At 36.0% G+C, this 11,301-nt stretch overlaps 5 protein-coding genes across 5 annotated transcripts; 3 read left to right on the plus strand and 2 right to left on the minus strand.

The window, feature by feature from the left end:
- The first annotated feature begins 197 nt into the window (after positions 1–197).
- Positions 198–1,555, plus strand: RHIMIDRAFT_276161 (uncharacterized protein). The gene is made up of 3 exons (XM_023612603.1): positions 198–432; positions 481–956; positions 1,021–1,555. The coding sequence occupies exons 1-3, from the start codon at positions 234–236 to the stop codon at positions 1,420–1,422; spliced, it is 1,077 nt and encodes a 358-aa protein (XP_023468473.1). The 5' UTR covers positions 198–233; the 3' UTR covers positions 1,423–1,555.
- A 971-nt stretch (positions 1,556–2,526) lies between these two features.
- Positions 2,527–3,010, minus strand: RHIMIDRAFT_276162 (uncharacterized protein). Its single transcript, XM_023612604.1, has one exon. The coding sequence runs from the start codon at positions 2,877–2,879 to the stop codon at positions 2,613–2,615; it is 267 nt and encodes an 88-aa protein (XP_023468474.1). The 5' UTR covers positions 2,880–3,010; the 3' UTR covers positions 2,527–2,612.
- A 979-nt stretch (positions 3,011–3,989) lies between these two features.
- Positions 3,990–5,629, plus strand: RHIMIDRAFT_311985 (CRAL/TRIO domain-containing protein). The gene is made up of 4 exons (XM_023614773.1): positions 3,990–4,170; positions 4,228–4,613; positions 4,668–4,875; positions 4,942–5,629. Exons 1-4 carry the CDS (start codon positions 4,008–4,010, stop codon positions 5,523–5,525), a joined length of 1,341 nt encoding a protein of 446 aa, XP_023468475.1. The 5' UTR covers positions 3,990–4,007; the 3' UTR covers positions 5,526–5,629.
- A 991-nt stretch (positions 5,630–6,620) lies between these two features.
- On the plus strand, positions 6,621–7,744 carry RHIMIDRAFT_311986 (uncharacterized protein; the record flags this gene model as incomplete). Its single annotated transcript, XM_023614774.1, has 8 exons — positions 6,621–6,686; positions 6,735–6,768; positions 6,818–7,006; positions 7,070–7,134; positions 7,185–7,219; positions 7,277–7,309; positions 7,447–7,506; positions 7,560–7,744. The coding sequence occupies exons 1-8, from the start codon at positions 6,631–6,633 to the stop codon at positions 7,742–7,744; spliced, it is 657 nt and encodes a 218-aa protein (XP_023468476.1). The 5' UTR covers positions 6,621–6,630.
- A 177-nt stretch (positions 7,745–7,921) lies between these two features.
- On the minus strand, positions 7,922–10,458 carry RHIMIDRAFT_249692 (pre-mRNA splicing factor Syf-1; the record flags this gene model as incomplete). The annotated part of the gene is made up of 7 exons (XM_023610647.1): positions 7,922–8,035; positions 8,083–8,472; positions 8,532–9,443; positions 9,497–9,796; positions 9,849–10,043; positions 10,093–10,374; positions 10,432–10,458. The coding sequence occupies 7 exons, from the start codon at positions 10,456–10,458 to the stop codon at positions 7,922–7,924; spliced, it is 2,220 nt and encodes a 739-aa protein (XP_023468477.1).
- Between the last annotated feature and the right edge of the window lie 843 nt (positions 10,459–11,301).

Consider the following 11,301-nt stretch of genomic DNA (forward strand, 5'->3'; position numbering starts at 1 on the left):
GAATAGCCAAGATCGTTTTTGTTTAATTATGATGATACTTTATGAATTCGTGATCCATCCAATTTAATGTAACACTGCCTTGATTTCAAAGGGCCCTTTATGTACGCCTATATTTGTACGACTGCCTAACAGGTGATGATGATGATAATATGAATTGCGTCGAACAGATAAATAAGCATTTATTTATTTTTTTCATACTTTCTCCTTTCCTTTTTGTTGTTTTAATTTCAACAATGACAGACACGATTTATTCAAAAAATAAACCACCTACTCCTTCTTCTGTTGGTGATGATTTCTCTGCTGCAGTGTCATGGCCAATTCTTTTGGCTGGTGTCCCTACATTAGGTGCATTCTTTGCAGGAAGTTCAGAGATTTGGAGTGATTTCATTATGATTTTATTAATTCTATTTTATGTTTATAAATGGATGACAGGTACAACAACTGTATATTCATAATTGCATTAGAGTCTAATTTATTTAGTGCCATGGTCTTATTATGAAAGCGCAAGAATACGTAGAGTGATCCATCAACAATCCTCAGTAGAGTTAAAGGCAGGCCCTAAAACCGAAGAAGCAGCATATCTTCACAAGTTACAAACAGAACGTGAGAAACAACAATCTATTCATGCAGAGCTTCGTCGTCACGAATTAGCTGGATTGGTCTGGGTAGTTTTATCTCCGTTGATTGCTGGGTACACATTACGATACAGTCGATATTTTTTTGCCAACGCCGATAAATATATCAGTGCATTCAACATTACCGTTTTTACATTAGCAGCCTCCATTAAACCTCTATCTCACGTGACCCTCTTACTCCAGGAGCGTACACTCTATCTTCAGAATGAAGCTGCCTTTAGTGAAACAGAAGTTGAAATGTTACAAAGTCGTATTCGCTTCCTTGAAAAAGAAATAGATGTCCTCAGACGTGCCTATGCTACCAAAAAAGATCTAGGCCAAGTAAATGAAATTAATACATATATTATATATCACATGTCATATTTATCTTTTTATACTCACACAGATCACAGAAGATATCAATCCTACCCTCCAGCAATTAACCAAGACCTTACATCGCTTTGAAAAACGTGATAATGCACTCAGAACTTGGTCTCAACAGCATTTCACTGCTATTGAACAAAAGGTTAAAGAATTTGATCAGTACATTTGTTATCGTATAGAACAAGATCAGCGTCAACAAGCTCATGGTGTAGTTGTCAGTTTAGTCTTGCTGCCTCTGAATATCTCGCTTTGGATTGCCAAGCGCATGTCCTTTTGGCTTCCCGTACCACACAAAGGACTTTTGGCGCCTTCTTCTGAAAGCACATGTCAACCATTGAAAAAGCCCCAATCCAAACAATTACCTGGTCAGATAGCTCCTTCAAGCTATTCTAATGATGAAAGCGTAGCTGCTTTTGGTCATTAAAAAAACACATTCTATAGATCCTATTAATAATAGCATTCATTATATTATTTAGCATATGTTTATTCTTCCTTTCCCTTCTTTACTCGCATTCTTATCCTTTTATATATAAATTTCATCCTACAGTAAAGGCGTGAAATCCTTAAAGTTTAAATCAATAATTTCTTTTATTTTTATATATTGATGATACTTCACAAGTCTTTCCTTTGTGTAGAGGATTCTTCTTTTATAGCGGCTTGGTTGATGGAAATGCTATTTTATTGAGCATACTCTTTGATAGCCCCAGTAGCTCTTGTCCTTTTCATACTATTTGAGGTGCCCTTTGTTACTGTCTAGGCCCTCTACTTCTAGCTGAGGATAATACACCTTTGTATACCCAATTGTATATTTATAATCCTTCATGTGCTGCGCAGAGACAATCAGAAGAGAATGAAAATATGGTCCAGAAGATTATAAGAAATCTTTCAGCAATGCTTACCCAATGCAATCCCTTCGCACTATTTACTGCTATGCATATGGGATATTGAGCAATCATAAGAGCTCCATCATCAACAGCGAAGATATATTTAACAGCAATGGCTTTATCAAATGTGGATTGCCCTACATCATCGCTAATCCCTCCATAAGAATGAGGCTAATTGAAGAGAGCGATAGACGCACCCATAATCTGCCAACAATGGAAGAAGTTGCCGCAGCTATTCCTATTGAGCATAGCAATAGAAGATTCTGTGACATAGTTCTTAATTTGATACTGAGTAATTTCTAGTTGTTCACAAAAACACACATAAAGTTCTTTCCACAGTCTAGTCCTTTCATCATAGTTGTCGAGTTCTTCAAAATGGGGATAGAAGCCCTTCTCATAGATACATTGAAGAAGGACTTTATGAGTGACATGGTCTCACTCATTTTTATCATATACTTATTGCTGAAGTGCCAAGCCATCAACGGTCAGTTGCCGTTACTTCTATGGATTTAGTTATCGCACCTTGGGCCATCCCAGGGCCCTTTCAAATTAAAATAGACGGCAAACACCATTCTACTATTAAAGATAGCAAAGCATACTTATTTATTATTATTCGTATACATAAAGAATTAAACATAAGTGGTCTTTTTTAATTATTCATAAAATGGCTATTGCAAAACATGCTTTCTTCATCTACAGCAATTATCTCAACTTCTCGTCATTAAGCATTTCAATAAGACTTTGGAAGTCTTAACCATTGATCTTTAAAGAGTCTTAAATTTGTGTTATAAAAGGCGGCTTCTTCTTCTTCTTCTTCATATGGGCAGACATCAATGAGATTGTTATCATGAATAGTACCATAGTCTCCTGGGTATCTGACGTATGTGGCTTGTGAATAATAAAGAGAGCACCAAACAGGATCCGTCTCAGCTGTAATTTGAGATTCTTCTATAGCGAGAGAGTTGCAAACATGTAAAAGTGTATATTTATAACACATCAAGACATCAGAATTATTTACTCTTTCCAGGAGCCCGCATATGCTTCGATACTTTTATTTCTTCAAAATGAGTAATAAGTATATTTATTAGACAATCGAGTTTTGATGTACCAAGATTGACTTTTTTTTTTTTACATAAATCTATGCAAACAATTCATACATCTCTATCGCTTCTCTTCTCCTCTCTCAGGTCAAAGGGATGAAGCAGAATCGCACTTCAGCAGCAGACCACTTGTTTTCAGTTTCATTATTGAAAAAAAGCAGTTAAGTCGACGACATGCAAATCAGATTCTTTATAAAAGAAGAACCGAAATGTTATTAGAATAAGATGCGCGTGGTTGCATATGCATATACACAGCTAATATAGTGTCCATTTTACACAACGACTTGTGTATCATTCTATCAGGAAAACGCAAATGACTACTCTTTCTGAAATGACGGATACTTCACCAGCCTCTTTCTCTGTTTCCATACAATAAATCGTAGCTGTAAGATATTTCGAAGCAAAGCCTACTAAAAAAAGATAACGTTTCATACTCACATCAAGTAAAGTATGACTTTTTTGGATTGATTACGACATCGTTATATACACTAAAATGTCTTTACACAAAGAAGCTCTTAAGTCATCTTTCCGCAATTGGGCATATCATATGATTACTGCTTAGCAGAATGAAGCTCGACGACTAAAGTCAATATATGATTCCATCAATAGCTTGTTTTTATCAAGACTGATTAGAACATCATTGTACATGAGAGGCGCAGTAAGGTGAAGTTTGTACCCTATAAACTCAAATAAGCCGATGTTAACCAGCAAATATCTTTTATTAGCACATGATTCCCTTCACTTGCCGCTCCATCAAATCAACACAAGGTTGTAGTCATCATCAGTGAACGTATCAAACAAACCTAGGCGTATCCATAACCCATATTTATGCTTTGAAGGATGACACCATGTGACATACTTTTTGATAGTGTGCATTTTTGGGCCTATATAGATATTTTTTTATGCGCACCCTTAAGTTAGCCCCTTGCGCATACTGATAATCTTACACGTGAAATTTCAGTATTTTGTGGAGAAAGAAAAAAGATTACTTGTTCTTTTTTTATTTTATTTTATTTTATTCAAACATGGACAAGCGACAAGCTGAGCTTCATAGACTCTATAAGGAGCATGAATACATGATTGATAATGTAAGGCGTACTCTAAAAAAGGAAATAGCGACTCTGGTAGAAGAATATGATTTGACAAGTGAAGAAGCAAACCATTTAAATGAGTTTATTCAAGACAAGGGTAGTTTTTTCTCAAAGATCATTTATAGATAATGTTTTTACTTATGATTATTATCAGCTACCTTATTTCGATACTTGCGTAAAAACAACTTCAATGTACCAACCACTCTATCTCTACTGCTAGATACAATAAAATGGAGAATGCATCAAGAAGTTGATTATTCCATGCTGGAACATGAATTCTTTACTAGACCACTTGTTTATTTCCATAAATTTGATAAATACCATCGACCAATTCTTATTGTTCATCTCTCTCAACTACCAACTCTTCCGTCTTCATCAACTGACTTGGTAGAATATTTATCTCCATTAATCATGTTTGTTTTGGAAACAGCAAGAAAACTTGTATGGAATTTGTGTAAGCAGAGAATAGAAGTAAATGGCTTGTCAATTCTCGAGACGGTTGTGCTCATCGACTTTAAAAACGCAAGCTCATTACCAATGGTAACATACACATGTTTATCTTTTATGAGTATGCATATAAACAATTGACTGTAGGATATTACGTTATTCAAATCGTTGATCTCTTTACTACGAAGGTACCCTGGTATTATTGGAACTGTCTACTTGCTTAATTTTAGTTGGGTTTATCAAGGCCTATGGCAAATGTGTAAGCTGGTATTATCTGAAGAAGCGAAATTAAAAGTCAACTTTCCAAAATTGCATGAATTACAGGAACTGATTGAGCCAAAGAACATACTAAAAGGTAAATTAAGTATATTATTATGTCATACCAAACTTAATTTTTCCCTTTTGTTGTTGTTGTTACTAGTATTTGGAGGTCAAGATCCATTTGAATGGTCTATCGAGCACGACAATTATTATCAGAGATTCAATCTTCTCAGTCGATGTAATTCAGCAACATCTGTTTATTACGATGCGCCCAATGGACTATTATCAAGACCATCGTCCGCTTTTAGTCACTATGAAACTCCACTTGGTCCATTAACTCCAATCACAAGTCATTCTAATCTTTTGTTTTTGTCTATGCAATCGGCAAATACGAGCAAGATTGTCAATAAGTTACAAGATCTTTTTACTACCGTACCTACATCATCAACAGCATCTTCATCTTTATCATCGTCAGGAGGAGATCACCAGTTAGGGATTTCTCCCTTAGTCTCAAAAGAAAAGCTGACTGTAGTCGACAACAGTTCATCCATAAAGAAGAGAAAAAGATGGTTCACTGATACAAGACTCTTTGTACAGTATTTTGGTGCCAAGATGATAAAGAAAATCATTCAGTATAAATCAACCTTCTTCTATTGGATACTCGCATGTATATTATTAAGAAATGGAATACAAGAATTACTACTATTAATAATCAGTGCTAATAAAAAGAAACTGATCAAATAAGGGGAGCCTGATTTGCTCTCGGTATATATATAGTATATGCTCCTGTTGCTCTTTATGTATCTTTAAGATCTACACTTTTGAAATCTGATATCCACGACGATCACTGAACTATCCTTTTTAAACAATTCTCAAACATTTCGTTGTTTAAGAAGTAAATTATGTTACTCTCAATGGATAGGGCATGGACGATCTGAATCAGCCGAGTGAAAAAACAGTGATCTGATTGGTACAATGTCTGGTTAGTACTGAATCTTAAATATATATAAGGATCGATAATCCAGTGCGAATGCTTTGTTTACATTACTTTGAGATGATAATCATAAATAACGTTTTGGTTATAGAATAAACTAGGCGGTCTGTTAGCTCAATGACCATGTGTGCCAATTGCAGTTTTCTTCATTTTAGTAAACAAGAAAAAAGAAAAACCTGTGTGTAATTAGAACTTTGAACCGCAATCAAGCCTATGCATAAAGAAAAATAAATGTGCCGCATCTATTTTTAGTTTTAGTTCCATACATATATTCCCTCGCGTCAAACAAGCTTCACTCATTCCAAAAAGGCACAGCGAAATAAGGCGACGAATGGGCGTTACACCGCATAAGTGAATCGAGAAATTAGGAATTATAGCATTCTATATATCAACTGTATGATTTACATTTTAAGTTAATCTGTATCTTTGTAGAATATGTCTATATATCCCTTAGTTCTGTCTTTTATCTCCTGATCTTATTTCTTAGAGAGAGAAAGAGGAAAAGGAAGAGAAAGTGAAAGAGAGTGAGAGAGAGAAAGGGAAAGGGGGAAATGGGCGTAGGGTTTTAATTGCTGACAGAATAAACTCCCATATATGCTCCATGTGATAACTTTGTATACCCCTAATACTATCTTATGTCTTGTCAATTTTAAAGAAAGCATCGGGCTTTTGCCTGATATATAAAAATATAATGGATGAGAATATACGCTCACTATACTCTTAGTGTAACCCTTTTGAATCGTTGTTAAGAAAAACAAAAACTTTATTCACGATTGAAATCACATAAAAAGGCCCTTCTTTTTTATTTTCGTTTTTTCCTTGTATTTTTTTTTTTTTTTTTTCTCACTTTAAGCTATGCAATTTTATTCTGAGCAACAGTCATTCAATAGACTTACATTACCTTCCATAAGGTAAATAAAGAAAAAAGCTAATATCCTTATGCTGACAACTTGTTGTAGAGATGATTATATCTACAATATGTCGAATAAGAACGTAAAGAGCATATAATATGTTTAGATGTACAAGCTAAAACCCTTCACAGGTTTATGCATCCGATGTCAATCTATTGGACGGTCGATCCGTCATTAACCCTCAACAAATAAATGTGCGTTTACCTAGTATCAGTGAACTTAATTGTTATATTTCTCGATCAGCCTCATCCACATACTCCCCTTATCCTGTCGTATCTCAACAAAGTGTTCGTGCAACGGCACGCACTACCAAAAAGCATGTAAATATTTGTTAACTTCACTAAACCTTCTTCTGTGATTTGACATCCATATTCCTCCTATAGAGAAGCCTATCTTCTTTTACGTCACAAAAAGTTACCTTTCCATTAAAGTGTCACTCCTGTCAAAGGTATTTTTAGTTTATGTATAAAGAAATATAATGATCTAACTTTAATCTAGTACCGAAACACCAGAGTGGCGTAAAGGACCCTTAGGTGAATCACTTTTTTTTTTTCTTCCTATTCTCAGACTAACCTTGTTTAACAAAACAGGACCTCGTACTTTGTGTAATGCGTGTGGTCTAAGTAAGTTTAGATACATGGGCAAAATGGTTAAAAAAGGGGGCGGGGAACTGGGGGGAAAGATGAAAAAAGGGGGGAAGAGCATCAAATAGAGTGATCAAATTAAATTTAGAATATTCATTATTCCTTTCTTTACTTAGTTTGGACTAAACTGTGCAAGCAAGAGAAGGCAAAGAAAGCCCTCAAAGATCAAGATGCATGTATGTTTTGTTTTGTCAATAGCTAGACATATAAACTCACATTTCCCTAATAGGTAAACAGATGGTCAGAAAGTCTCCTTCATCTGTCTCTACTACTTGCACTAGTACTACTTCCATGACCGATTCTCCTTCTCCTTCTCCTTCTCCTTCTCCTTCTCCTTCTCCTTCTCTTTCTCTTTCTCTTTCTCCTACCACTATCAAGAATAACAGACCCACCCTATCGTTTTTGTTGTCATAGATGCATTTATATACATATTTAAAACAGTTGAAAGATTCACAACTTATGCAACTTTTTTTCTACATACATGTTACATACACACATTCATACACATGAAAACTTCTCTCCCTCTCTTTTATTATTTTTTTCTTTGCATTACTGATTTAAAAACACGCTATTGCTCTAAATAAAGATGATTTATGTAAACGTTGCCTGTACACTTCGCTTGATACGAAGCATTTCTTTAAAGGTATCTTCATTTCCATGATGGACTTCAAAGTCATGCCATGTTTTCCAGAAATCAGTTTGTTTCTAAAAACAGTATTAGTACGTTATCCACTTATATTTAAAGTATATACCCTAGGATCAAACAATTGAGCTGCGAATCCATAGATGGCACGGGCACGCTCGATTTCTCCAAGCTTTTCTTCTAGTTTTGCATATCTCAGAGCCATCACTCTAACGTCCTTGTCAGGTAAAGATTCGATAGCACTTTCATAAATCTCGCGTGAAGCCGTGACACCGAAGCACTCGGTTGCCTTGGCAATATAGTATTCGTACATCTCTCGTCTGTCTTCATCAGCAACTGCTTTGGTGGCACGGTCATAGATTCTCATCGCATGACGGGCCAATCCGTGTTCTTCTTCTAGTTTGCCATACATTAAATAAATCGGCTTAGCATATTTGGGCGGGCACTGGTCTAAAGCTTGCTCGAATAAGTCTCTGGCACGTTCCAACTTCGTACCACCCTGTCAAAACAAAAATATCATGAGTTCCGGCTTCACTTTCCGAATGTTTTCTAACTTACATAGCGCTTTAAGAATCGTTCCAAATAAATATTCCAAAGTTCAAAGGCAATGGGATATCCAAACAGATCAATACCGCGTTCATAAACCTTGAACGATTCTTCAAAGTATTGATTCTCTTCCAAAAATGTAGCATAGTTTACAATCGTCTGGGGGTTGGCTATTCTCAAGTCCAAGACCTTGTCGTACACTGCCTTTGTACTTTCTACCGTGCCTACACTTTCCTCAAGATCAATATAGAAACTCCACAGACGAAGACTCTTGAACAATCGATGGTGTACAGGAAGTGATTCGTCATGGAAGTTGACATGCTTTGAATTCATATTCAGCAATTTAGGTGTCTGTGTAGCACGAGCCATAGTATCAATAGCTCGATCAAAATCACCTTGTCGCGTCTCCATTTCCGCATACTCACACCAAACATCGGCCAAATCATTCACAGTCTTGTAGTTGACCTTGACAGCCTTTTCAAAAATAGCTCGAGCAGATTCAATATCACCGTTGTCTTCATAGAATCTTGCAAATTTGGCCCAAAGATCTTGTAGTTTACCATGCGCCTTTTTGGGATGAATGGTTTGTATCGCCTGTGTATAAGTCTCGACAACTTTATCCTTATTGTCTCCCCAAAGCAAGACACGCTGTTGCCATTCAATGACATTGTTTGGATTTTGTCGTAGTAACACGTCATTCACTAGGAAAGGACGACGATCCATGAGATGTTCGTATCGCATCAATCTGATGTCAAGATCCACGTCTTCCTCTTCGTCTCTTTCTCCTTCTGCTTCTCGCTCTTTTATCATTTCCATCTTGGTTGTGATCATCTCTTCCTCAAACTCTGCATAAGCGTCAAAAATAGCTGTAAAATCTCTAACTGTGAGTACAGTGGTGATACCCTCTTCAAATATATCTCTAGCCTACAATAACATTAATCTCATGCTTTTGTCTCCTTTTTGTATTGTATCCTTACTCTTTCTAATTGACCCATTCTGATCCAGTACATGGCTAGTCGACAGTAAAGTATACCGACTTGATCTGTAAATCGCTTGATACCACTTCGAATAATAGCTTCCACATTGATACTCGTAATGTCATCACAGTGTTCTACGACTAGCTCACACAGATCCTGCCATAGTTGATAGTTTGATTTTCCACGTATAGATTTAAATTTATTATCGTCTACTATTTTCACTAGCTGAACTGCTGCTTCATCATAACGTTCAAGTCGGATCAATTCTTCAATGTATTTTTCAATAAATGTAGGTTCAAGCTATGATCATTCATTAGATTCTAATGTGTATAATTCAAAACATGTATCCTACTTTTATATAACGTTTGTAAATCGCAACAGCTGTTTCTCCACCTGCTGCTTTAGCAAACTTTAAGTAAAGCTCCCATATTCGGCTGTGTTGAGTGACAGGAAGAGCACGTAGGGCCTCGTCAAATGCTCGTCTTGTTCTAGTGATGACAGGCATGGTTGTTAATAAGGAAAGATAATCTAACCAAATTCGAGGCATCTATCAATTGTTTAGAGGATAATCATGACATCAGCTCTTTCTTTCTTACTTTATGTAGCAACATAAAAGAGCGTTCATATAAAGCAAGCACTTGATTATACTTGTCTTGTTCTCGAGCAGCATTGACACCCTTTAGTTTATTGCAACGCAAATCAAGATATTGTTTCCATAATTTGTATGAGCCTGGTAACTCTTGAACAGAACGTTCATAGACATGACAAAGTTCTTCAAAAGTGCCGCTGCTCTTCTTATAGTCAATGTATTTCAACCAAGAGTGAAGGTTGTAAGGATTACGTTTGAGCTCTTCTTCATAAGGTAAATCGTATTCACTCTAACATTAATAAAAGAGGGGTAAGTTATATTTGATTGATTAAAAGGGTAGATCTACATTATTGTTACTAGGATTGCTGTCCATTAAAGTAGAATAAACGAAAAAAAAAGTATACTAAAATTTTCAATTGAACACACACGTACACGCGAATTATACCAGCGCTTGCTTAAAATTTTCACTCAGCAACTATTCAAAACATCAACGCTCCATCTGTTATATTTAATTGACATTGTGTGAGAGTTATACACTCTTTCCGGAAAGTGATCGAAAATTAATGCATCCAATGGTGAGAGCAAAACTCATGCTATACGAAATGTAAATTCGTCGTCAAGGATATTTTCATAGTATCAGCTTTGACACCCATGGATACACTGTATTTTCAAAAAATAATGATGCTGCTACTGAGACTGGATGTCGTGCTTTTCAAATTTAGACGTCGTATTGAAATCATTGTAATGTTATCAGAGTAATAATAATTCAAAAAGAATATGGCTCACTAACCCATTTGACAGTAATATTAATAGGTGGTCTGTCTTGGAGTTAAAATTAACTTGATATTGGAATAACCCTCTTTAGTCTCTTTGTAAAAGTTTAAATTCTTTATTCGGTTTTTCCATGATATCAAAAGAACATATAGTCATATTTGGCAATGCATATTCTTGAATGGTCACGAAGCAGACTGTTCCTATTTGATATGATTTCTTTGTCCTAGATATCCGATCCTGGAATTTGTTTGGAAAAGGGTCCCCTTTTTTGCTTCTTTACAGCAGCTATCAAATGTCCCTCTGCGTGTTCAAAGATTCACCAATCAAAACTAGCCTGTCCTCATGGTCCTTGCTCTGACTCGTTTGTCCCGCCCTCTTTGCTCTCTGGCGTGCCTCTCCTTGTGCTCTGGGTTCTCTCTGTCCTCCGTTCCTTTTTTTTTTT

The sequence above is a fragment of the Rhizopus microsporus genome, assembly GCF_002708625.1.
Source record: "Rhizopus microsporus ATCC 52813 unplaced genomic scaffold scaffold_4, whole genome shotgun sequence".
Classification (NCBI taxonomy): domain Eukaryota; kingdom Fungi; phylum Mucoromycota; class Mucoromycetes; order Mucorales; family Rhizopodaceae; genus Rhizopus; species Rhizopus microsporus.

Coding starts and splice junctions, on each gene's coding strand:
- RHIMIDRAFT_276162 (XM_023612604.1), bottom strand. CDS start 2,879: ATGTGTTATAAATATACACTTTTACATGTTTGCAACTCTCTCGCTATA.
- RHIMIDRAFT_276161 (XM_023612603.1), top strand. CDS start 234: ATGACAGACACGATTTATTCAAAAAATAAACCACCTACTCCTTCTTCT. Junction 433..480: donor TGTTTATAAATGGATGACAG/GTACAACAACTG, acceptor TAATTTATTTAG/TGCCATGGTCTTATTATGAA. Junction 957..1,020: donor CCAAAAAAGATCTAGGCCAA/GTAAATGAAATT, acceptor ATACTCACACAG/ATCACAGAAGATATCAATCC.
- RHIMIDRAFT_311985 (XM_023614773.1), top strand. CDS start 4,008: ATGGACAAGCGACAAGCTGAGCTTCATAGACTCTATAAGGAGCATGAA. Junction 4,171..4,227: donor TGAGTTTATTCAAGACAAGG/GTAGTTTTTTCT, acceptor GATTATTATCAG/CTACCTTATTTCGATACTTG. Junction 4,614..4,667: donor ACGCAAGCTCATTACCAATG/GTAACATACACA, acceptor AATTGACTGTAG/GATATTACGTTATTCAAATC.